This window comes from Camelus dromedarius, chromosome 22 (genome assembly GCF_036321535.1).
Source record: "Camelus dromedarius isolate mCamDro1 chromosome 22, mCamDro1.pat, whole genome shotgun sequence".
NCBI classification, from domain to species: Eukaryota; Metazoa; Chordata; class Mammalia; order Artiodactyla; family Camelidae; genus Camelus; species Camelus dromedarius.
The window spans coordinates 27,366,693-27,391,391 of record NC_087457.1 but is presented as its reverse complement, the minus strand read 5'-3'; the positions used below and the strand labels follow the sequence as shown (position 1 = coordinate 27,391,391).

General features: G+C 39.4%; 1 protein-coding gene across 5 annotated transcripts in view; it reads left to right on the top strand.

Annotated features, from left to right (window-relative positions):
• TENM3 (teneurin transmembrane protein 3) overlaps positions 1-24,699 on the top strand; it is a 2,090,952-nt gene that overhangs the window by 1,933,720 nt on the left and 132,533 nt on the right. For all 5 annotated transcript variants that reach the window (XM_064477579.1, XM_064477578.1, XM_064477577.1 and 2 more), the window contains one exon: positions 21,457-21,695. In XM_064477579.1, coding sequence (XP_064333649.1) covers positions 21,457-21,695 — 239 coding nt within the window. The remainder of the gene's footprint in view (positions 1-21,456; positions 21,696-24,699) is intronic.

The following is a 24,699-nucleotide window of genomic DNA, read 5'->3' as shown; positions in this document are numbered from 1 at the left end:
TCATGAAATCATAGTGGTCTCCCACGTGTGATACTTAAGCACAAGTTCGGATGACCATTTATTTTCCAGTTTTATTATGTAGAATTATTACAGTTAGACTGCACATACACATTATATTGCATGTAAATACATATAAACAGTACACTGCACATTTTTTTAGTTTTCACATGTGTACTAATTATTGTTTCTAAGAACAGATTAGATCTTTAGCTTTTTTAAACTTATGTAGTTATCAATGGAATAAAGCCAACTACAAAATAAGAATCAACAGAATGCGGTAATCCAATCCTAAAGGACAGTCAAATGTACTTACACGTATTCAAGAAATCAAAATAATAATTAGTTCATTTGTATCCTTATTATTATTGTTACTACTTTTTAGATTCTTCATATAAATGACGTCAAATGGCATTTTTCTTTCTCTTTCTGGCCCACTTCACTTTGAATGACAGTCTTCAGGTCCATCCATACTGCTGCAAATGGCATTATTTTATTCTTTTTTATGGCTGAGTAGTGTTCCATTGTACGAATGTACCACATCTTCTTTATCCAGTTGACAAGTTCAGATGACCATTTGTTAAGGACGGTTTTGTTTCTTGCTACACGAGGGAGATGGGACCTACTCTCTAAAGTTCCTTCCAGGGGGAGGGTATAGCTCAGTGGTAGAGCACATGCTTAGCATGCCACAGGTCCTGGGTTCAATCCCCAGTACCTCCATTAAATTAATAAACCTAATTACCTTCCCCCCAAGAAAAACAAAAAATAATAAATAAATGATACATGAAAACATAAAAATTAAAAAAAATAAAGTTCCTTCCAGCATTATTCCTTTTCATGCTTAGAATGTTCTATTAGGAAATTCATCTTTACGATGAAATGAAACTCCATTCCTGAAGTTTCCATCCTCTGGTCGCCATCATGCAGTTGGTAGTCTGGAAGTGTACAAAATCATTTTGTCCCATTTCCACATGATGGCCTGTGGGGTCCTCAGTCTTCCTTTCCAGAGACTTCTCCAGCTCAGGGCTCCTGCTCTGACACATACTGGTGTTTCGGTGAGCTTCTTAAAAATTACGACTTCTGGCAAAGGTTAGCCCAGTTAGCAGCCTTCTGATACCAAAGTATAAGCCAGTAAGAGCTATTTTGAGCTAATCCATTTCATTTTTAAATATCTCCAGGTACAAAAGAATTTTACCTTCTTCCTTTGGCCGGAACCTCAACAGTCAGTGTCTCCTTTAGATGATGTATTGCGCCAACAGAAAGTGTGGCGTCCTTGTCACTGGTCTCCTGTTGGCAGCTCTACAGCAAAGTTCCCCTGACATTCCTGTTCATATTTATTCCTTCCCTAAGCTTCCAGAAGGTTCAGAGGAAAAGAACCATCACCACATAAAGCCAAACAGAGGACTCTGGACCTCCTGGCAGAGTGTTCACCCCACATGCCCTGCTCTGTAGAGCCCTTGGCTAAAGCTAGCATTTAAATTAGCTTCTGGATGAAGAAACGGGTCTCACAATGAATAAATTGCTGCTTTTTTTTTTTTTTTTTTTTTTTGTGCCATTAAGTGCATGATCTAAACCAATCTGCCCTGAGGAGGAGCTCACAAGAGATCCTCACAGTTAGCTGCCAACAATAAAAATCTCTCTCTCTTTTCTTTTACTCTTGACCTAAGAACAAGGTTCCGAAGAACCCTTATCTTTTTATCTATGGTGTCAGCCAAAAGTAGTTGGGGTTTATTGTTTCCTTTGTATTATTGAGCTCTCTTCTGGGAGAAATTAGATAGAGAAGGTACAAGAGAAGTCGGCAAACAGCACATTTCTCCATTTCCAGACAAAGAGTCATGTGCACAGGGGTTTGGGGTTTTTTTCCCTGAGATTATTAGCACAGAGCTAAATTTACCCAGTGTAATTAATTAGCACACACTGAACAACTAATCAACACTGATCCACTATTGTCATTTGGAAAAAAATTTTATTAGGAAAAGAGTAATTTTCCAGTTGAGTCATCAAATTGAATATGGATAATTGCATTGTCGTTGACAATAATTGTTTTGACAAATATTTATGAAATATGCCAAGTTAGGTCATCAGAAATGTGTTTAATTTTAGGGATGTGCTGTTTAGCACAAAAGCCTCAAAAACTGGAAGTTGTCAATGGGAGGGTTGGTGTTCCTGGAAGCCCTGTCTTTTAGTGCAATAATTTGGAATAATTTAGGGGAAAGAAAAGATGTGTTCTTGTTATTCCTCATATTGTAGTAATGAAATTTGTTGGTGGGAAGTTAGGAAAGAAGGTAACTGTTTAGAAGACAACCCACAGTAGCTATATGTGAAATTGTAGCTGATTTCTCTAAATTCAGACCATATAAGAAATCACTCTCACGGCGATTTCAAAGCCATGCCATTTGAAATTCCATTTCAAAGCAATCCCATTAGAGCACCATCAATGGAGTTACATTTCATAGCTTCATGAATTGACATGGAAAGGAAACCTACCAGCCAATACTCTCTCACACATAGAGGAAGAGAATATAATGAATCTAAAAATTATATATCATGGTAAAATTTTTTAATCTGTAGTATAATTTTGTTATTTTCGCCTTTTCCAATGTTCACATCTTACAATATAACTAATCAAAAGAAATGGCATTTCCACTGGCAGGTACTCAGTGAATCCACCTGGGCAGTGGTGCGAAAATTTCACACTGAACTGACATAGTGCTACTGTGGTTTCTTTAATAGTCTCACTTGGTTGGAACTCTTGAGGTGAAGAACCAGTCTTATTTATCATTGATTTTTTCCTTTTTCAGTTAAGAGTCCCTATTGAGTATGATTCTCAGGCCGGGTTTCAACGATATGAACAGCTTCATCCAGACTTGTGCCTGCCTTTAACTATTTTTTTCATTTAGGGTAGAGTTTCATCTTTGGCAATTATTGCTATTTATACATACACTCATCTGACTGATTCTCCTTTTTCTGAGACTGTCTTTAAAGCATATGAGATACAAAGGATGAAATTCAGCTATGCTTAGAGAAAAGCCTCTGTATTTCCCGTCTCTTCCTCTTTTCTCCTTTCAGCATACACTGATCATAGGCGGTTACGAGTGACATAATTATCCATGAAAATCTCAGTAATTTGCACATAAACTTGGTGGAGAAGACAGAAAAGACTTGTCCTACCTGCTTGAACGTAGCTTTCATTTTGATTTCTTAAAAAGCATTTGATTTTCCACCAGCAGTTTCTTGCCTCCATAGGTGTTTATTTCCTTTCTCTAATGAATTTAACATTTGCTGCTGCTGGAGACAATCTTACCATGTACTATACATTTCTACTCAGTAAATAGAGCAGTTCTGGCCGCCAGTCTCCAGTGAGTTTCAGATCCCCAATCATGTCAAGATCCAAACAAGTATTTGTAGTTTATCAGCAAATTCTTATTATATCATCATCGCCTGAAAATAACAATCAGGGTTTAGATGTCACACTGATACTTGCTTAGAATTTTTCTTAAGATTCCTTTTCTTTGAGTTATTTCTTGGACTTTGTATAATTCATTTTTAGAGCATCTGATAGGCTGTAGCTCATGCTTTGTTTATTTTATAACTCAGCTGCTTCCGTACATAATAATAGCCGCTACCAGAACTTAGAGGAGCTGGAGAAAAGCTTACACTTGACCCAGGAGAGCAACAGCACTTAAAGGTGTAGGACAGAGACTCTCACTGAGCAGCCTGACCTTCAGCAATTGTAAAGTTAATTGCCTGCAAGTTCCTCGTTTATATATGTGAATTAAGTAGCTTAGTAGTTAGTTACCTATTAGATGTTAACTAAGTCGTTCATTTGCAGCTATTTAATAAAAGATTTATTAAAGTCTTGTTTTATTATGAAGTCTTTTTTGGCATTGATAGTTCATTAGTTAATGTTCCCATAGCTTTTTACCTTGTAGTTCAGTAATGCTTTGCTAATTATTAATGTATGAAACTGCATATTAAATTATCTTTTCATTATTGCATTTTTAATTTACGTATCGAGATGTCTCGGGCTGCTATAATGTGAGATCAATTGTGATATCTTTAAAAAAAATACCTAAACGGAAGTATGATTTACTAAACTCAGGTGTTCTTTTTTATTTTTTTTTCCTTCTTTTATCTTCACTGTAAAAGGTTCTGAGGGAAAGGCAAGACAATAATCAGGTCTGAGTCAGCCTTGCCAGTTAAGAAGTCTAGGCCGCAGCCTGCACTTCGTGGCTTATAAGCAGCTACCTTTAGCAAGGTAGTAAGGAGTGAGATCTTTCATTATTAAAGGTAGAGCCGTCAGTAGAATAGCCCTGGCAAAGTAGCCCGCTGACTGGAGTTTACTGACTTAGGCGCATCCTTTTGTTAAAGGTAGTTTGAGGAAACCCAAGGGGCACCTGTGGGAAAAGAGAAAAAATCACAGAATACAGCCAAGAGAGGCAAAAATGAAGAAGCTAAGGTTACTGGACATAAACTTCAAAATTGAACCTGGGCCAAGGCTAAGAAATTCTTAATCTTTGAGAGTCTCGCCATCTCCATTTGTTAAAAAAAAAAAAACTAAACTCGTCTAAGATTATAAACTAATGAGTAGTAAATAATCGAATGGGTTCCAGATCTCTTGACATAGTTCACCTTCAGCATCTTACGGCGTTTGTTAAAAGGCCTGTAGAGGGCCGGAGGGGGCAGCGGTAGGAGTGATGGGAGGGAAGAGGAAGGGGGTATGTGATGAATGGGGATTTGCTCGGAGGTGTTTCTACTTAAGACTTGTTTCAACTTGTGGCTTAAAAACTTCTGTCGCAGTGAGAGGAGGAGAGCTCAAGAAGCTGCTGTAGTCCTGATTCAGTGCCTGTGTCCTCCTGGGACCCTGTAATTGATCAGCACCCAGTGCGAGTGTGAAACAGGAGTGTGAACAGTCACACTGGGACTACAGGCCTAAGAGGGACATGTGGTTGCCCTATCACGTTTTATTCCCAAGAGTAAAGTTATAAGTTCATATTAGTTTACACCTAAAGCAAACAGTAAGATGGAGAGGAAGTGAGAGGTAGTAGGAACTCAGCCACGGACTGAATACAGGTGAGACTCCCGCTTTAAAATTTTCTAGTTTCTGCTGCCAACTTGTAGCAAGTACTTAACCCATTGTCAACCCCTTCACAGAAAGCTCATCTGTCAGCCCCCAAAATATGTACCTCCTCAAATGATACAGAAGATATTTGTCTTGATTTTCTTCTTACAATATCAAGACAACAAGAGGGGGCATATAGTGAAGCCAGCATATTGAATGACACTTTTTTTTTTTTTTTTTAGAAAAGTTCACATTTGATTTCTTAAATGTAAAATGTTAAAGGTAAATCACATATTAACTAAAAATGTTAAAGATAAAATCCGATCCTGAATTTAAAGGATGAACAGCCATGTGTGTCCGGCAGCATTACCACTTGGTTTCCAAAACAATTCTCTCATGCTGAAAGAGAGAATTCCTTCCTCATTCTACAATAAAGTATGGGATAAAGATTCAAAGATGATTACTAAGATAAATGAAAGCAAAATCATAATATTTTTAAGTGGATGATTCCTGTTAACCATTTGTAATGCTACAGCCTCAGCTTGGTTGTTAGCGGTCATCATGCCAGTGCTTAAAATGAGGAAGTAGGCTGTGGACTGAATAGTGGCTCTAAAATGAAGGTCATTCCCAGGAGTCAATATTGATGTATATTCCTGAATAAAGCCCAGTAGATCTGGCAGGGATATAAACACAGTTTAGCATCATGAGAAGGGCATGTGCTCTGCAATCTGATTTTTAATCCTAGATCCATCATTTAAACTAGTTATATAATCATCTACAAATTATTTAAATCTGAGATCAATTTCCAACGCAATAATACCTTCTCAAAAATAGTGTTGTATTAAATGAAATGATGTGAACAAAACACCTATGACATGATAGGTGCTCCATAAATTTTTTAAAAATATGTCCGAATGATAAGAGTAATGCCAACCATTGCTTAGGGTAAGACAAACTAACTGGTTAACAGTTGAACAAATATCTTTTATCATTAAGTAGCTCTCTTCTCTCCAAGAATGAGGAACATATTTGTCTTTACTGGAATATTGCTAATTTATCTTTATGTGTAAGGCAGTCCAAGTCTAAACCATAGTTTCACCAGACTAAAATTTCTTGGTTTTTTGGTTTTTTGGGTTTTTTTACACTATTCTTGTCATTCAACAAAAAGTAGATAAATTTGTGCAGGTCGGAACCCCACATCTGTTAATTTTGTTCTTGAGAAGAAGAAAAAAATCTTCAAATTATAATGAAAAGCAACTATTCAAACCCGTGAAACATTTAATTAACTAAAGTAGTAAATGTTTGCAGTGGATCTGTAAAAGGCTTGATAGATGCATTGTCTTCACATCAGTCAGAAGGTGTAGAACCCAGCTTGTATTTAAGGTTTTTTAAGCTTCAGGTATCTTTTGAATGAAGTTACTGTACAATAGAGGAGAAGCGTTATTTTGTTTAATTGAGGTGAACCAGTTTTTTTTTTTTAACAGCAATTAAGACACCAGGAAAGTATGCATTAATCATTTGCTATAGGCCTTAAATGATTTTTGAAAGCAGAAATTGCAAATACTACGTAGTCTGATAATGTTTGGTTTCAGGTAACCAGCAATCTGTATAAAATATTCATACGGGATAACCTTAATTTCCATAGTACCTAGGGAAATGAATTCGTAATTACTTCTAACACACATCTAGTCACTGCTCTGAACATGATCAAAGTAAAAGGTCACCTGTGCCGTAACTCTGGTCATAGCTAATGACTGTGATTTAATCATTATCTTTTTCTGAATGTGACCATTTCGTTTCGAGGCACCTCTCTTCTTCCTCAGCAACGGTTTTTGGAGGTTAGTTTTAATTCTTCTGCTCTTCACTAATATGGTCTGTGAAAATATGTTTCAATCCTCTTTCCTTGATTTTGCATGAGTGTGTGTGAGTCTGTGTGTGATCTCTGCTTAACATCATTAGTGCACATTGATTTTATCTCTTCCTAGAATTTATTATCCAGATTTAAAACTCTGTTTCTCTCTAGAATTTCATCCTCTGGTTCATCCCCAATTAATATATATCCTATCAAAGACAGTTGCTTGTCTTTTCCTGTGTTTCTTCACTTTGCCTTGAGAAACTTCCACCTCTTTTCTTTCTTTCTCCTTTAATTTCAAAGCTGAGCCTGTGTTCTGTTATACCGTTCTCAGAACCTTTTCTTCTTGGCCAGTAAGATTAAATTCTTGGACATGCAATTAACCAAGTAAGTTTAATAAATTCTGTTTGATAACCCTTCTGAATCTGCCGTGACCCTCTTTGTGACTTCTTAGCATCTCACCTGGTATTCTGAACCACTTGAAATACTACCACCAGAATTCATCTTATTCCAGTTACATCCTGCACGGATATGCAGGATGTGGTCATGGTGTACTAGAAGCCAGATCTGGTTTAAAAATCTCAACATCCTACTAGCTAGATAACCCTGGGCTAACTACTCATACATTTCTACCTTGTTTTTTCATAAAATGGGTTTGATGATACCTCGCAAAGATTTAATAAGGCTTCATATGAATGTCATATGTAAAGTACCCAGCCCTTCAGTCTATTTGCTTCTCTTTATTCCTTCCTTATGCTGTACATTTGAAAGTAAAGCAGTCGAGTTTGTATTTAGAAGGTACATAACAGCTACCAAGGTAGTAAAGACCTGGTAAAGGCAACGACAACTACCAAGGACTTACATGTTGATTAATTCCTGTGAGCAGCTAGGTAGCTGTTTCAGCTTCGGGGCAAGGCATTTTATTACAGTGAGAATAATCACTGTCTCAGTTTAATTGGGGTGACTTCCTAGCGGAGATAAACTGTGAAGTAAATTTTCAAAGACAGGGTTTGTTTTAGAAAAAGCTAACAGTGATAATATGGAGGGAAATAAAGTCATGCCTGATTGTGTTCATTTATTCAGCCAATATTTATGAAAGTCTTACAATTTATCTCTATGGAGAACTCAAGTTTATTACAGAGGACTTGGAAAAGGGGTGACTGCTTTTGACAAAGCTGCACTACACTCTAGAACAAATTTCAGAAGTGGAATTGCTCTTAGAGAGTATCTAACCTTACCTTCTTTTTAAGGCCCATGGAGATTCAGTGAGCTGCCCAAGGTCACCTGAAAGGGGGTTAAAAAAAAGCATTCAACTCCAAAATATATGTATTTATTACTAGGTTATACAGTTGTAACAACATACTAACCTTCAGATGTTATCATTCATATACAAAACTAAACATTAGAAGGATGAAATGAGGTAAATAATATTTAAATTCTTTTTTTTTTGTTAAATACTTGTTGCTCATGGTCACACATCTGATTGGCCAGGATACCTTCAACATCTAACAACCCTGAAATTCTTTTATTCTTTGTAAACGTACATTGCCACCTGAAATTCTTCTCTAACTCAATCGTACTTCCTCCTCAAATTTATAGAAAGAGCTTTGCTGAACAATTTTAAGCCATCAATAATTAAATGAATTAATAATTAAATAGATTAAGTCTTGTTCAAATAGCACATAGGAATTTTAAGATGTTCTTTTTCATTTCCATTTTAATTTTAATATATTTAGTTTGTAATAACTGCCAACTGTAGTGTTACTGATATCTTAAAACATGTAAGAAACTGTCTGACGTAGATTTGTGCATTTGATGCCATGGCCACACCATTAAAATAACCCAAATGTAAAACAGAGGCGTCTAAGCTATTTTAGCCATCTTGATAATTTTTTTTTAATCTGCATATTTAATCCTATTGCTCAGTTCTTAATGCTTCCAAATTCTGTAACCTGACTTGGTGCTTGATTACAGACATGTATTAAAACAAGTCACAGTGAACATATTTTGTATTTTGTATTTTGTTTCCTATTGTAGCCATGTATATTTTATACAGGTGTGGTTATACTTAAATTTTATATTATATGTCTCTCACATACTTAAGACTGAAAAGTAAATGTGAAAAACAGCAAAGAATTCACTGAGGTATATTTCCCACAAGTCACCTTAATACACTCTAGAATTTTGCATCCCAATTTTCCGAGACCAATTAACCTGTAATGCACACAGACCATCCGTACATTCAGTATAATTACAAACTGATTCAGTAGCAATTGCTAAAATGTATAATTATTAATACATTCATCTTGCAAGTTTTTTGTAAAATACTATAAAAACAATTTTTGTCTCCAATCTCTTTTAGTACAACCACCTAATAGCTCATATTAATTCAGGTAACAGCAGTGAAAGGTATCTTGTTTATAAGCTTTTCATTTAAGACATTTTTCTTGCTGGGATCACCTCCTAGTGTGAAAGCTGTCCAAAGATAATAGCACATCAATTCAAAAGTGTAATAGATTTGAGACCACAACGTGCTATCAGCATGCAGTCCTTTATCAGTCTCACTAACTCACTGTGTCACAGCGAGAATCATTACATATTTGTTCTTTTGTTTTCCCGTCAAAATATATAATTTACATTCTAATGCTGATTACTCACTTGGAGGATGTTTAATTTTCTTATTTAAAATATTTTTCTTTAAAATGCATACCATAATTAATTTAAAGGTAATAAAAGAAGAGGCGTTTTAATTAGTAGGCATCTAAAATATTTTCTTTTTGGTAATTCAGGGATGCCCTGTGTATTACTTACTATAAAACATTTTCAGATAAATTTATAATAATAATACCTTTATATTAGAAGTGAAATAATTAAACCATTTTGAACAAGCCCTGTCTAATTCTTAGAGCATTTACACACACACACATCACCTTTACTACACTCATTTTAAAATTAGTAGAAATTAAATTATCAAAGTGCAAAGTGAGAAATACTGAAGTTTAGTTTATCAGTGACTCAACTCGAGGTAAATTTTATTATTTCTTAACTGTTTCACCTTTTTATCACCCCGTGAGATGAACCTTTTAAGTTTTTAGATCCCAGCTGCTAATTTTTTATTCTTAGATACAGATTTTGGCAGGTGTGACTAGCTGCCACCACAGTGGTTCTTGAAGAAGTTGATTAAAAACCAGTCCTCCAAATACTTTTTACTGTCCTGGTACCAGTTAAGTGCTCTCCTAGGTGCTTTTGCTTCCACCCTTGGAAACATGTTTTAAAATAGTATCTAAAGAATTAAAGTATAAAAGAAAAAACTTAAACTATAACACAGGATTCTGCGTGGAATTTTTTTTTTCAATTATGCTGGAATTCTGCTCCCTCTGAACCTCAGTGAGAGAAATTTTTTTCATCATGTAGTTTTGTAGATCAGAAGCTGCCACAGCTGCAACCTCTGTCAGGGTGTAGGAGTGTGCACCCACGGTGGCCAGTGCTAGGAACACCGCCTTGACTGTCACTACTTTGTCCTCAGCCGCTTCAAAGGAGAAAAGTTAGGGAGGAGACATGTTGTGCAGGAAAATGGTGTTACTTTGTTTCCTTCCCAAAGTAGCAGATGTGTAAAGGGGTAAGGAGGTGTGTGTGTGTGTGTACAGTGCCTTTAAAATATTTAGAGTTGGGCTTTGCAGAATAAAGAAAGTTAGTAGAGACAGCTCTTTTCTCTCCTATAATAAATTGAAGCAAAGTTTTTAGAGGAAAAAATATAAAAACATTATGTAAAGACTACTCCAGCCAAAAAGGTTAAGGGTAGAGAGAGCACATTATCTGTTTGAAGGAAAGTAGTGAAACCTTTGGGGAAGTTGTAAATACCGGAGATGAATTATCAGCGTGACTTCTACATGACTCAGAAATTCAAGTGTTAAGTTCAAAGAGAAGAGGAAAGAGCTCCCCAAAAGAAGGCACCTGGGAATAAGACAGTATGTTGCTGACTGTTTAATACACACAGGGAACTACAGCTACTATAGGAAGCAAAGAAGAACCAGAAGAGAACGGGTCCTGGTGTCTCATTTAGAGATAAAGGCCAGTAAACATGGGAGACATTTAAAAATAGCAGTGAGATTAGAATGGATGGGGAACCAATTTCTTAACAATAGGTGACACTGAAAGGAAAGAACAATAAGAAAGAGTGTTGGAAGTAAAGAATTAAGAGATGACACAAAACAATGAAAAATGTTTAAGCCATTCAATTCTGAGGTCAAAGGGATTGAGCCTTGTATTGAACAAATTCCATTTGTTCTAAATTGACTCCTTGGAGTGAGCTCCCAGCAGTGAAGTCTAAGCGGGAGTCTTTGGAATTGATTTCCTGTTTTATTATACAGTCTAGTTGGGAGGCTTGAAGCTAAACTGAAGCTAAGAAACTAATATGCCAGTACCTTCACTGCAGTGGTTCTCAAAGTGTGAGGCCTGGACCAGTAACATCAGCCCCTAGGGTTCCACCCGAAACCTTCTATGTCTTAACAAGCCCTCCAAGGGATTCTGAGGCAAGCTAAAGTTTGAGAACTTCCGTGTTAATGTGTGTAATGGTCTTGAAGTACATTTCTGCTCATGTTGGTGGCCTAACCGTTCACTGTGTACATTCACAAGGCCCTACCAAAACCTGTGATTCCATCATCTGTCTGACGGAACTGTTTCTAGGAGAAGGACAGGTAACTGCAGAATACCTTCTTTGTTTTTTAATTTTTTTTATTGAGTTATAGTCATTTTACAGTGTTGTGTTGAATTCCAGTGTAGAGCACAATTTTTCAGTTATACATGAACATAAATATATTCATTGTCACATTTTTTTCCACTGTGAGCTACCACAAGTTCTTGTATATATTTCCCTTGCTTTACAGTATAATCTTGTTTATCTTTTCTGCGTATGCCTGTCAGTATCTACAAATTTTGAAATCCCAGTCTGTCCGTTCCCATCCCCCGCCCCCTTGGCAACCACAAGTTTGTATTCTATGTCTATGAGTCTGTTTCTGTTTTGTATTTATGTTCTTTTTTTTTTTTTCAGATTCCACATATGAGCAATCTCATATGGTATTTTTCTTTCTCTTTCTGGCTTTCTTCACTTAGAATGACGTTCTCCAGGAACATCCATGTTGCTGCAAATGGCATTTTTTTTATGGCTGAGTAGTATTCCATTGTATAAATATACCACAGCTTCTTTATCCAGTCTTCTGTTGATGGACATGTAGGTTGTTTCCATGTCTTGGCAATTGTAAATAGTGCTGCTATGAACATTGCGGTTCAGGTGTCTTTTTGAAGTAGGGTTCCTTCTGGATGTATGCCCAGGAGCAGGATTACTGGGTCATGCCATATGATGCAGAATACTTTTTGCACTCTTAATGCAGATGCAGTGTGGGTGGGCTTGTCCCTGAAAATTCATAGCAGCCTTTGCAGTGTCTTAGTTCCGGCATGTTACAAAGCTTCTGAGTTTCCATCATCCTTGACTGATGGAGATTTCTTTCCAAAAGAACTAGGTATTTAAGCACAGTAATTGTACAGCTGTCTTTGGATATCTATTAAGAATTAGTCTCTGAAAGGTAAGGAAAACCATTGCAAACCCAGCCTTGACTAGGAACACCTCATCTTCTATATGGACTTGCTTTCTTTAGTTTTCTGTTTAATAGCTGCCAAAAATGTTATATTTCCTTGCATCATTATCCTAAAGCACATCACTTAAACTGCTTTTCCAAGGTTTTTCATCCATTATAAACACATTGCTAGGTATACATTTAACAGGTAATCCAGTTGGCTTTGGGGTTGAAAAATCAGAATTTGATAGTGAAAGTTCTAAAGACCGTGACGATGCAGCACAGGTTTTAAGGTTCAAAAAGCTTGGATAATAGTCACTGTCATCTTTCAGGTTTACTGTTTCTTGCATATGTATCCTGACAAATATCTGGGGCTGTTTTAACTCCTGTATTATTTAATATATAATACTCTCAGTGATAGACTATTAGTAATTAAATGAGTCATAATGGGCAATATGGAAGGTAATGTACAATAATTAAATTTTGTATATTTTGAAAAAAATTTTAAGTATTTTTAATCTTAAATGGGATTCTAGGCCAACCAGCCATTGTTTTGGCATCACTGAGTGACTAAAACTATTTTGAACCCACTAGTTAGTTTTAGCTTTCATATATTACCAGGTAAATTTAATCCACAAGTGTGGGATTCATTTGCTTCAAATCTGAAAATGTCATTTTGAAAGAGTCGTTTGATGTTGAGGAAATCTTATGAGACCTTTAATAAGCCTCTTAAATCCAGAAAGTTACATTTTGCCAGAAGGAGAAAGAACCTATACCTTAAAATTTCCTCCACTCTTAAGTGAGAACTTTGGATTCTGAAGAGGTTGTAAATCTGACCAAATGTAGCCAATCTTTCTTCTTACTGGCATGTTGTCTTTGAAATCAGAGCATCCAATTTGGAAGCAAGCAATCTGTATTGTAGGTAAAATTTTTATTAATTTGCCTAGAAACATAACTATACGGTACGGCATCAAGACATGTGAACGGTTCACATTTAGTTTGATGTAAATTACCCTCTCTGTTCAACAAACACAATCAGAGCAGGAAGAAAGTTTCAACGTCTCCTGGGCAACAGAACCTTTCTTCGCATGAGATACAGTGGGTTTTAGACAATGGAAGTATTTTTCCAGGTGTCTGTGTGTGTCACCAGGAAAGGTTTCAGCTGTGCCTTTGGGACAGAAACTGAATGCTGGCTACTGTTCTCTTTTCGTTCTAATCATCTGCTTTGTTTGCTGATCTCTCAAAAAGTGTTTGACACTGTATAAAATGCTGAAGGAAAAAAAAAACCCTCCATTCTATGAAGATAGCTGATTATGAAGTTAATCTAATTAAAATTTCATTCAGTGCTTGCACACTTTCTTTTTGACTTTTACCAGCTGTCCTCATGTCCCATTGAGGAAAAGACTCACACAGCTTTGAATGATGCTGTAACACATTATCCAGGGATGTTTCTCATTTTGGTGCCTACAATTTCCAACTTACTTAACTGTGTTCTTGATTTTAGAAGAATAACGTAATTGTATTAACCTGCTGAACAAAAGACTTAACCTGTTTGTTTTCTGGTGACTCTTATAAGCTTACAATTTAATTATACCTTATAACTTATTTAATTCTGTACTTGATGTTAGGATCTTTTAAAATGAGCACTGAATAAATTGATATTACATATGATATAAGATAGAGAGCCACATTTAAATGTACTCCAAAAATCTGATTAATTTTCGACTAAAAGTCTTGGAATAGTTAAGATTTGTGGTGATTACTTTGAAAGACAAAATCAATCAAAACTGAAGAGTCACCAAGGAACAAAACATACCTGCTAAGACATTGAGTAAAAGAGCAAAACAGATTATAAGAAGCAATTGTAAGTGGTCTGAGGTAAGGGTGGGTAGAAATTATAGCTGGACAAATAGAAGCAATTCAGTGGTACTGTGCAGGTTTGGTATTTAAAATATGACATTTCATTTGAGAATAGAAGAAAATTTGAAATACGTTTGCCTCTTCTTGGCTTTGGCCAAACAAAATAAAAAACAGGTAATTGAAGTGTAAGAACTCAGAAGAACTTCTCCACCCTGGCCAAGAAAAAAAAAGAAAGAAATAAAAAAAGCAAGGAAGAAATGCTGTAAAGGAAAGAATGCAAGATTCTCTGACAGGTTGAATACTGGTGAGAGGAGGGGATGGGCAGGATAGAAAAGTAATTGAAAATTACCCCTTAGCCCATTAGAGAGACGTAAAGGATACAGTTACCAACAGTGACTAAAAGATGGGAATGGGACTGCGAGAAAGATGAAGAGATTCAGTCTTTGTCCCCGCTAATTTCCAATTTGTGACATGACCCAGAGAAAGAGCTATCACAGAATCGGTCAGAAATACAAGCTCGAACCAGAAGGGGGAAGCTGAAATCAAAAGGTTGAAGGCAGATCAACAAAGAAATGGGTCTTTCAACTTAAGCAAAACGAGCAATTAATTGTGCTTAATACCAAGTGACCCACCCATAGTTGTGTTTCTGCTGCTCCACGGCGTCACAGTTAATGATGCCACACAGTCCCACGGTGCTCGCCTGCTTGTTTTTGTCAATAGAATCCCCCTCAAGATTCCAAAGCCACAGAGCAACTGTTAGTGTTCGGTGACCTTCTGCACCAGCTGCCTCTGGGGCTTTGAAATTGATTTTCCTCATCTCAGTCTCTGATAGTCCCTCTTCAAGTGTGCGTCTCGAGTTCATCACCAGAGTGAAAACAGTGGCACAGATAGCTGAGGAACTGGAGGCAGGCGCCATGCAGGGCATCATTAGAAACATCAGAGCGAAATCAGCCTGCTCGGGTGTGCTCTGTGTTAAAAAGAAGCTGCTGGTGCTTCTGCTTTATCGCCGAATACAATGGGGGAATATTCTCACAGAGTCTGCTTTTTTCATTCCCAAATATGGTCTGAGAAGGAAAGAAAATTTCTGCCTTTATGCTCCAAACCTCATGCGGGTGCCGGGTCAAAACCAGATGTTTTTGATAGTAATTTTTGCATAAATTTTTTATATTGTGAGAAGCATATCCCCAAGGCTGGATGACCCGGCGGAGAGTCACCGGGTGGGAAAGACTGGAATGACACTCAGGGGTAGGCGCCTTCTGGAGAACTGGGTGATGAAAGGAGTTTCTCACATGGAAACTCCTGGTACATACTTTTCACATAGCTGAATTCCTGTACTCATTTATCTGTTCGTTCATTAAATATCTGTGGAGTTCTAAACATAAAGTAAGCATGGCGTTCAACCTTGAAACTGTTTTTTTTTTTTTTTAAGTCCTGGGCTTTTAAAGATACACATTAGTCATAAAATACACTTGTCAGTGTTTTGTGTTATCTGTATTGCAGTGGAAAGGACACTGTTGACTTTGGAAAGACAGCATGCTGTCTGAACCCCAAAATTGACAGATTCCTACCAAATCTGAAACTAATGTTCTCTGTAGGAAGTACGTTGACAGAGACCTTTTCCACTCTTCTTGTTAGTGTCTGTGAGACTTTTTACGTGTGCATTTTAACATTTCTATATTGAGATCTAATTTTACCTACAGGAACCATCCTCACATGAATGACATTATTTGTACATGGTTTCAAAATACATCAATTTAAGCAATCTTTACAAATTCTTTCTATACTTCCCTACTAGAAAGCCATCTGAAAACACTGAAGACCAATGATTCTGAAATATAATTCACAGGTGATTTGATTTCTCTTTCAATTATTTATTATGTACATACATCTCCAAGGCACTAGTTTGATGCCCCCCCACCCCCGACATGGATAGTAATTTAGACAGAGGAAGAGGAAGAGGAAATGTACTTCTGAGATATAAAGGCAGTGGCCAAATTAAAAAAAAAAAATCAAATTCTGCTTTCTCTCACAGCAACAGAAGTAAATGTATGAATTAAATAAGTTAGAAACTCTTTGAAGGTACAGAGTCTCTGGTTCCACTCACATTGATGAACATTGTATTTTTCAATAGTACATCTTTCTTTTCAACAGTATCTCAAAGTTGCATTTTGCTCCAAGAAAAATAATAATTTCCTAGCAATTCAAGCCTAGTTCTTGGAAGAGTTCCTTGCCAGGGTCACCAAAGCAGATGGACATCGTGTATCGATATGTAGATTTCAGAAACTGAAACACAGATGTCCAGTTTGAAGTCGGTGTGTGTCTAGTGCATTGTCTTGAGCTTTTTTTTTTTTTTTTTTTTTTTTTTGGTTTGGAGACCAAGGTCATAATCTTTAGTCCCATCGGCTCAGCTTCAAACCTCATTTCCCGCTGGGAAAACAGCCCAGACCACTCTGAATAAAGCTGTAACACGTTTTCCAGATTTGCTTTTCATTTTGGTCCCTACAATTTCCAACTTTTATTTATTTGTTCTTATTTCGCCATGTACTTATTAGCTGTTAAGTCTTTGTCCAAAGTGCTTAATTTCTCTGAGACTCAATTTCCGCCTCGGCACAATGGTCACCGTTTTATTTATTTTACATTATTTGTGGTGCAACAACTATGTGCCAGGAACTAAGTCCTGAAAATACTCAGAGGTGAATAAGCCTTGGTAGAGTTTACATGCTAACGGGAGAAGACAGGCAGCAGAGTTCTGCAGTGGCTGTATCATTGGTATCCATCAACTTAGTACACTAGATACACAGCTTTTAAAAATATTTTTCTGTATATACTCGGGTGATGTGGGGCTCTCCCTCTCCTCCGCCACCCCCCGATCGCTGCTGTGAGCGCAGCGGGGAGCACCTGCTGCTGGATCTGCTGCCCCACAATGCTGAGTCTGGGTGCTCTCTGTTCCCTCGTTGCTGATCGCGTGTTACCGCTGAGACAGCCTGCACCCCAGTCCGCGTGGCCCCTTCCGGTCCAGTGGCACATGCTACCATTTCTCTGCTACTCTTGGAGCTGTGGAGGTCATTCTGCTTCTTATGAGTCACGCTGAGACACGGGATCTCAGGGCGGCTCCCTGTAACGGCATCACCGCCACCCTCCACCCGCCAGTTCTCTTTGGGATCCTGTGACCTCCGCAGGTCTCTGTCTGAGGTTTAAGGACAGGTTTCTTCTACTCCCAAGGCCCCCGGTCCACTCCGTGGTCCCACTTCTCCAGCCCTCCGCCTGGGGAGCCAGGAGTGGGACCTCTTGTCTCCAAGGCACAGAGAATCCTCCACCCTCATCCATCCCCACCCGCCACCAGTTCTCTCTTCCTAATCCTTAATGAGAAAATTGTCCAGTCTAAGGGAATCTTTACCTCCTAAATTCAGTTTATTTCACATTTTAATTTTATCCAGATGCTCTCTATTTCTGCTGTCCCCCTAGAGGTTCTTCATGGTACCAAGGACTAAGGCAAGGGAGTCTGCCTTTGGCCACGGGCCTCCATACCGGTTGCTGTTCTTTTTTTTAAGGAGGTGCTGGAGATTGAACCCAGAACCTCCCGCTCGCTGAGCATCTGCTCTACGACTGAGCCACACCCACCCCCTGGTTTCTGCTCAGGTGCTGCTGGTTCCTGTGTGCAGGGCTTCGTCAGGTAGCTCATTCTGCTATTTCCACACCCTCAGTCAAGGCACGGGAGTGTAGGGAGAGCCTCAGGCTTCTTTGGAGACTTGCAGACTACAGCCACCCCAGGTGCTGCTGGCCGAAGGCGAGGTCCGGCTTCTCTCCGCCCACCCGGTGGCATCCTCTGTTCTCATCAGCTCCCCTCCAGTTCTCGTTCTGCTCCCAGCCCGAAGGTCTCCCGGTCTGAAGAGAAACTCCTTTTTTATCTGACACTGTATTTCTGCCAAACATTCTGGTTACAGCCCAGTCCACTCCATTTCACCCAGTAGACCGGGCTTTAGGAAGCCAGCAAGATGCTGACTGTTCCTCCTTCTCGTCTTGTCTTATCTCTCCTGGAGGCAGTGCAGTAAATAACGCAGCTACTGGAACTGAGGGAGGGGAGGCAGAGCCAAGACAGGAAGGGGGACATTTTCAGGAAGGAAAAAAAAAACACACACATTTTAAATAGCATTAGAAATTTTAACCCACCACACGGGTAGACAGCCAAGATCATAACCGATTGTAATAAGCACTTTGAAGAAATGAAGCAGGATGATATGAGGGAAAGTAAAGGGAACAGGGCTTCTGTAGGCTCTCTGTCTAGTCACATGGATCTGTCCAGCCTTACTTTCTCATGTGTCTCCTTTGAGACACTTTTTTTTATTTAATCATTTCCAGTGGCTTTGAGGAAATAGTCAGTACTGTGGGCCCCTGAGCCAGGCCCTTGCTCACTCGTCACGTGTAATCCTAAAACGGTGAGAACCTCGGATCAGGGAGCCATCCATCGTGTCAGCTGTTTTTGTAGTGATCATGGGCTATGATTTTTCCATCTTTAAGTGATTTTTAAAAATTAAAAGATTTCATGACATGCAAAATTCTATGAGATTAAAATTCCGATGTCCATAAATCAAGTTTGATTTGAATACAGCCATACTCAATCAATTATGTATCGTCTGGCGCTGCTGTTACTAAGTAAGCTTCGTTGTGATGGTATGGCCAGAAAAGCTTAAAATATTCAATGTTTGGTCCTTTACAGAAGAAGGTTGCCTGCACCTGATCTGAATGATCACATTCCTCCTTGGCACGATACAGTCTGTCTTCTCATCCAGAGTACAGGCCCTCGAGTGGAATCGCCAACATCAAATTTGTAAACCAGGGAGTTCATTTTGAAGACATTGGTTTTGAGGGTGTTCTGTTGTGAACTGGGATTTAACGTCTTCAGATGATACTTTTGGATCTTTTGGAATATAGCCTCCAGTGAGTGAGTTTGGGAAGAAAAATAGCCAATGCACATGGAGTACTTACCTGGTGCCAGATGTAAACATTCACTTCATCCTCATAAAATGCCTGTTTACTAGGTACTATGATTATTCCCATTTCATAGATGATAAAACCGAGATAGAAAATTTGAATAACTTACAAACTTCATTCAGGTAATTGTAAGTGAAGTCTGGATTTAAACTCAGACAGCCTGGTTCCAGAGCCCACATTCTTAGTAATCGTGCCGAATATGAATGTGGTAGTAGGTGCTAAAAATACCACTTCCAACATTTAATTCAGGTTATAAACTTTAAAATTTGCTTCATATAGTAGTTTCAAGGGGGAAAATGGATTCACAATACAGTTGCTAGTGTAATTTATAGAAGCAGTTACTTATCATTTGCATCTGTTCTAATTTTGTGGTTGACAAAGCATTTTTAGATTCATTAACTGGTTTACAGCTGTGTGAGGTAAGCAGGTTGTTAGCCTCAATTTAAAGAAGCAAGTGGAATCCTCAGGCCAGGAAGTGATCGTCAAGCTGGGAACTTACACCCAGCTCTGCTGATTTCTGATCCGGAATCCTTTCCCCTATACCCGTGTTAGGCAGACTTTCATGACTTTTAAGGTATCTGTACACGAGCTACATTATTATTCACTTAGCAATTTTCTGGAAATAGACTCTCTGTAACTTAAATTCCTGGTAATTTAATGCCTCTCCTAAGCAATAATATACATGAAATTATGAGTTTGATTCTACTTTCATTTCTCAAACACTTATGTTGTGTTTACTGTATTCCAAGTACTTTACAATGACTACTAGCTCATTTAAGCCTCATAATAACCCCAACAGGTAGATACGATTCCTGTTCCCATTTTCCAGATTAAGACACCAAAACTCAGAGAGGAGTTACATATCCTGCCCAAGGACACGTAGCTGGTATGGAAGCAATCTCGCTTCTGGGTTCTGTGCTTTTAACCCCCTAACTTGACATATTCAGTTCATTTTCTAATACCCATTAAAATAAGTACAATTAGTATTAAAATTTTAAATATTCAGCTGTGTCCCATTGAAAATCATCTTGAGTGGAGTCTGGATTGTACCACAGTGGAACCTTCATGTCACCTACAGCCTCCTGCGTCTGAAAGGCAGAGCAGAGTCTGTTGACTTCATCAGACATCATCAGGGAAACAGTAATAAATGTCAGGACACAAACCAAACACCCAAGACGATACTAGCATACTGTGAAATGTAATCCATGAGAAGTATGGTGCTTTTTTCTAGATGTGGGGACTTTTCTTGTTAATAGGAATCTTAAAACTGGTCATCTTTCCTGAATTATTCCCTATACAGCACTGCAATCATGGGATCATTCAATTTCGGCTTAAACATTTTCAAAGTAAGAGAACAGACACCTTCTAGATGCAGTTTTACCCCTGTTACTCAGCTCACATTGGTAGGGGGGCTTTCTGTAGTTGATCTAACACCTGCCTCACTGACCTCTTCATTTATTTAGGTTGGTTTTAGAAAGTGCTCTGTGAATTCTTTCTCCCTCCACTTCTCCCCCCAGCAGATCTACCCTCCTGTTTGACATCCACTCAAAATAAAATTAGTTTGCCTCCCTTGCGAACTGACCAGCTGCCTGTGGCCAAGCCTGACCATACTTGTTATGGGGGAAGGCAGGTTGGATAAGAACGTTTCCTAGGCACGCCCAGAAAAGAAATGGGCGTGCACGCGGTCGTGCAAGCTCGTGTTCGTAGGAGTCCGTCTTCTCATGGGTAGCAAGCGCATGTCCTGCTAGGAAGTTAGCAAGTACTCTCCTTAAGCCACATGTGGGAGACGTTCTTCGGCAATTGATAGAGGGAAGCTTGGAGATGCTTTTGTGTTTAGAACGTCTCTGCAGTCTCTCACGATCCCCCTTGAAGGGATGGTGATCGCTTGTGTGCGTAACTCCTCCTAGATTCATTAGAAATCAGTCTCTCTCATCCCGCAGGCATCTCTACGAGTTGGGTTTTCTTGGTTAAGATATGTTCTCCATTGCTCTTTGTTTGAATTATATGCGGTGAGTGTTCACAAGCCAGAGAGAGGCAGGAGGGGAGAGCTCGGGCCTGGCCGGCTCTGCCCGCCCTCTTTCACATCGTCGTGTCTGACAGCATGTCCTCTTGTTCTGCAGGCATTTCCTATTCAAAACAGGAACGGGGACCACGCCACTGTTCAGCACTGCGACCCCAGGATACACAATGGCGTCTGGTTCTGTTTACTCGCCGCCTACTCGGCCGCTGCCTAGAAACACCCTGTCAAGAAGCGCTTTCAAGTTCAAGAAGTCTTCCAAGTACTGCAGCTGGAAGTGCACCGCCCTGTGCGCCGTAGGGGTCTCGGTGCTCCTGGCAGTACTCCTGTCCTACTTCATAGGTAAGGACGATTTCTCAAACCCCTTTGTCTGTCAGTCGGGACGTTACATTCTTATTTGGTTAAGAAGTGTCTCATAAGGCTGTATGTCATGGGGGGAGAGGTTGATACAAATGTAGTCTATTTTTTTCCTCTTGTTTTCTGAAGGGGAGGTAATTGCCTTTATTTTTTTAATTTATATTTGGAGGAGGTACTGGGGATTGAACCCAGGGCCTCGTGCATGCTATGCATGCACTCTACTGCTTAAGCTATACCGTCCCCCCAATATATTCTAAATCGCAGAGTGTTTTAAGTCATTTCTCACCATGTGGCGATAGATGGGAAAGCTGACTTTGCGCAAGGAATGAGGTCTGTCTTGGACGCACGCTAGAGCTTACATGTGTTGGACTTGTCCCTGGTGAGACGTGGGCAGTTGTGTGACATTTCATGCCCACGAAATAACTGATGCGCTTGCAGGAGCGAGCGCTGGGCAGGAATCTCCCTCAGTGCACAATCAGTAGGAAGTTCTCTGATTCTTGTGATACTGCCCGTCTTTCGGCGGACTAAATGTAAGTCCCATCACTCAGGGCCGTCACCTGGCACTCAGGGATGCTCTCCAGAGGACCGTGCATCCGTAAAACCATGACTGGATTAGGTACTCGTTCCTCTACGTGGATTTTCCAGCTTTTCGGATGTAGTATTGATCATGTTTTTTGTTGAATGGTCACCCCAGTGATGGAAGCTGCTAATAGGAGTTGTGAATATGCCTTTTCTTTCACTGTTTCAGAACATAGAGAATCATTCAGACTATTGGGAAATGGCTTATCTCAAATGTCAGAAATGACCCCATCAGGTTTTGATCTGCTAGGAAGCGTAGGGAAGGGCCTACTGCGTCAACGTGTGAACGGTGTTTGTGCGCTGACATAAATCACAGACTGTGTGTTTGGCCAACAAGAGCAGTAGGCAGCGATGCGTCCTCCCGTTCACGAAGTGATCTGTGATGGCCCGTGAAACTCTGTGACTGGATAAGGGCGCTGCGGAGCCGTAGGTGGGAGAGCTTGACGCTTTTGCAGTGAACCGGTTTCTATCATTAGCTACAATACTCCTTAGTTATAAATTATGTACTTCGGAAAGTGAAATAACTAACCAGTTGGAGTCATATCATTTAAGAGGAAAATAGAGTGTTAGAGCGTGAAAGAACCTGAGGGATCACTGAGTCGGGATGGCAACTCCGTGGCTTGCTGCGTCCTCCGGCTTCCCTCCGCTGACCGCGGCAGACCCGGCTGATGGACCCGGGCGCTGTCTCCCGCGGCCCCTGCCCGCGGCCCCGTTATCCTCGTCACCGCGCTCGGCCCCGCACCTCTTCAGCCGCCACCTGTCAGAGATGAAAGCGAGGTGAAGCCTCTCTGTCAGCTTTCAATCTCAGGTAACGCCCTCCTTGTGAAAGTGGTCAAACCAGGCACCGAAAGGGTTGTCGCTTGGCCGAGATCACGCGCTCGTGGTACAGCGCTGTGCTGTTTCTGAACACGCGAGGTCAACGAGGAGCGTCACCACCACAGAAGTCAGTATTCGCAGACAGATTCCCGGCACTCAGCTAGGAACTATCCAGCCACTGAGAGAGTCTCTTCTGGCTAACTGTGTACATTACTTGTATCTGTCAGCGGTGTGCTGCAGAAGAATTTTAAGTGGTTTCTGAGATGCACCAGTCACAAGTGAGATGTAATAAATGGAGCATATGTATTTGCAGGGGATTTTTTTTTTTTACAACAGCACCTGCCAAGTAGATAGGTGAGTGCTCTGCAGGGTCGGAATTCAGCGTCTGTGTTGCTGACGTGTTGTCGGACATCCTTTCTGCTCGTCAGTGCCCGTGTCCAACCCGTTGTTAAATACTTTGAATATCGGCTCTGATACCACTTAACTCTATTTACTTTGTGGGACTAGCGAGAAAAGTAGCCTTTTAATGTGAGATTAGATCTCTAGTATTTGTACTCTTTTCAAGGATCCATCAATGAATATAATTGAATATCTGACTCCTAAATAAAACTCAAAATGTTCCTTTTTTTCCAGTTACCTATTTTTTTCTGCTTAGTGGTCATCATCCTACTTCAGTGCCTGCTAGTGCCACTGTCATAAGCATCGCCCTTTGATTTTCTCTCTCCCCACACGGAAACGTACAAATTACATAGTTAATATACTCATGTACTCTGGTCAGGTCAACAGATACTCGTTGAACATTTGTTATGATTTAGTCACTGTGGTCGAAATTAAGGTGATACAATCCAGGTGGTACCTGGCAAAAATTACTTTTATCATCAAAGAATGAGCTCATCTTTTATTGCCTTAATTAAGCACAAACATAGAATTTTCACTGGTCTTCCTGTGCTTCAGTAACTCACACACTAACACAGTGATTTTTGTTGTTATAGTTTAGATCAGGTAAAGAATTTCATTTCTTCATCAGTTAGCATGATGAATCTTTTCAAGAGTGAAGAATAGTGCCTTTACCCTTGGGGGAAAAAAAGGAATAGGGCACTCACTCAGGGAAGGCCGTCCTTTTCTGTTGAGTGTGCATGTGAAACAGAGAGAGAGGTCTGTCCAGCCAGATCAGCCTGATAAACCCCCAAATCAATGGGGAGGCCAATGTCATCATCAGATTGACCTCGCAACCTTTAACAAAAGTGCAGCCGTCCTTAAATTTTCTTTCTTCCATTCCCTTAGAGGTCCCCTTCCCTCGTATTCACTGTCAATACAAAGTCAAAGCCTTAAGAAATAAGTAAAAGAAAAGGCGTGAGGAATTATTTCTCTCCTAGAATTTTCTTTCTTACCTTCCAGTGAAAGGTCATGAGAAGTTATGAGAGTATAGCATTGACAAATGTCTTCTCTAAGAAACAGTTGTCTCAGGATAGTCAGAAAGGGAGGGAGGGAGGGAGACATCCTTTGCTGTTTGGTTGTTTTTCCTGTTCCCATAAAAGGTTCAAAGAATAGAGAAAGGCTGAAAAAGAAAGAAAATTAATTTTCATAGGTCGGT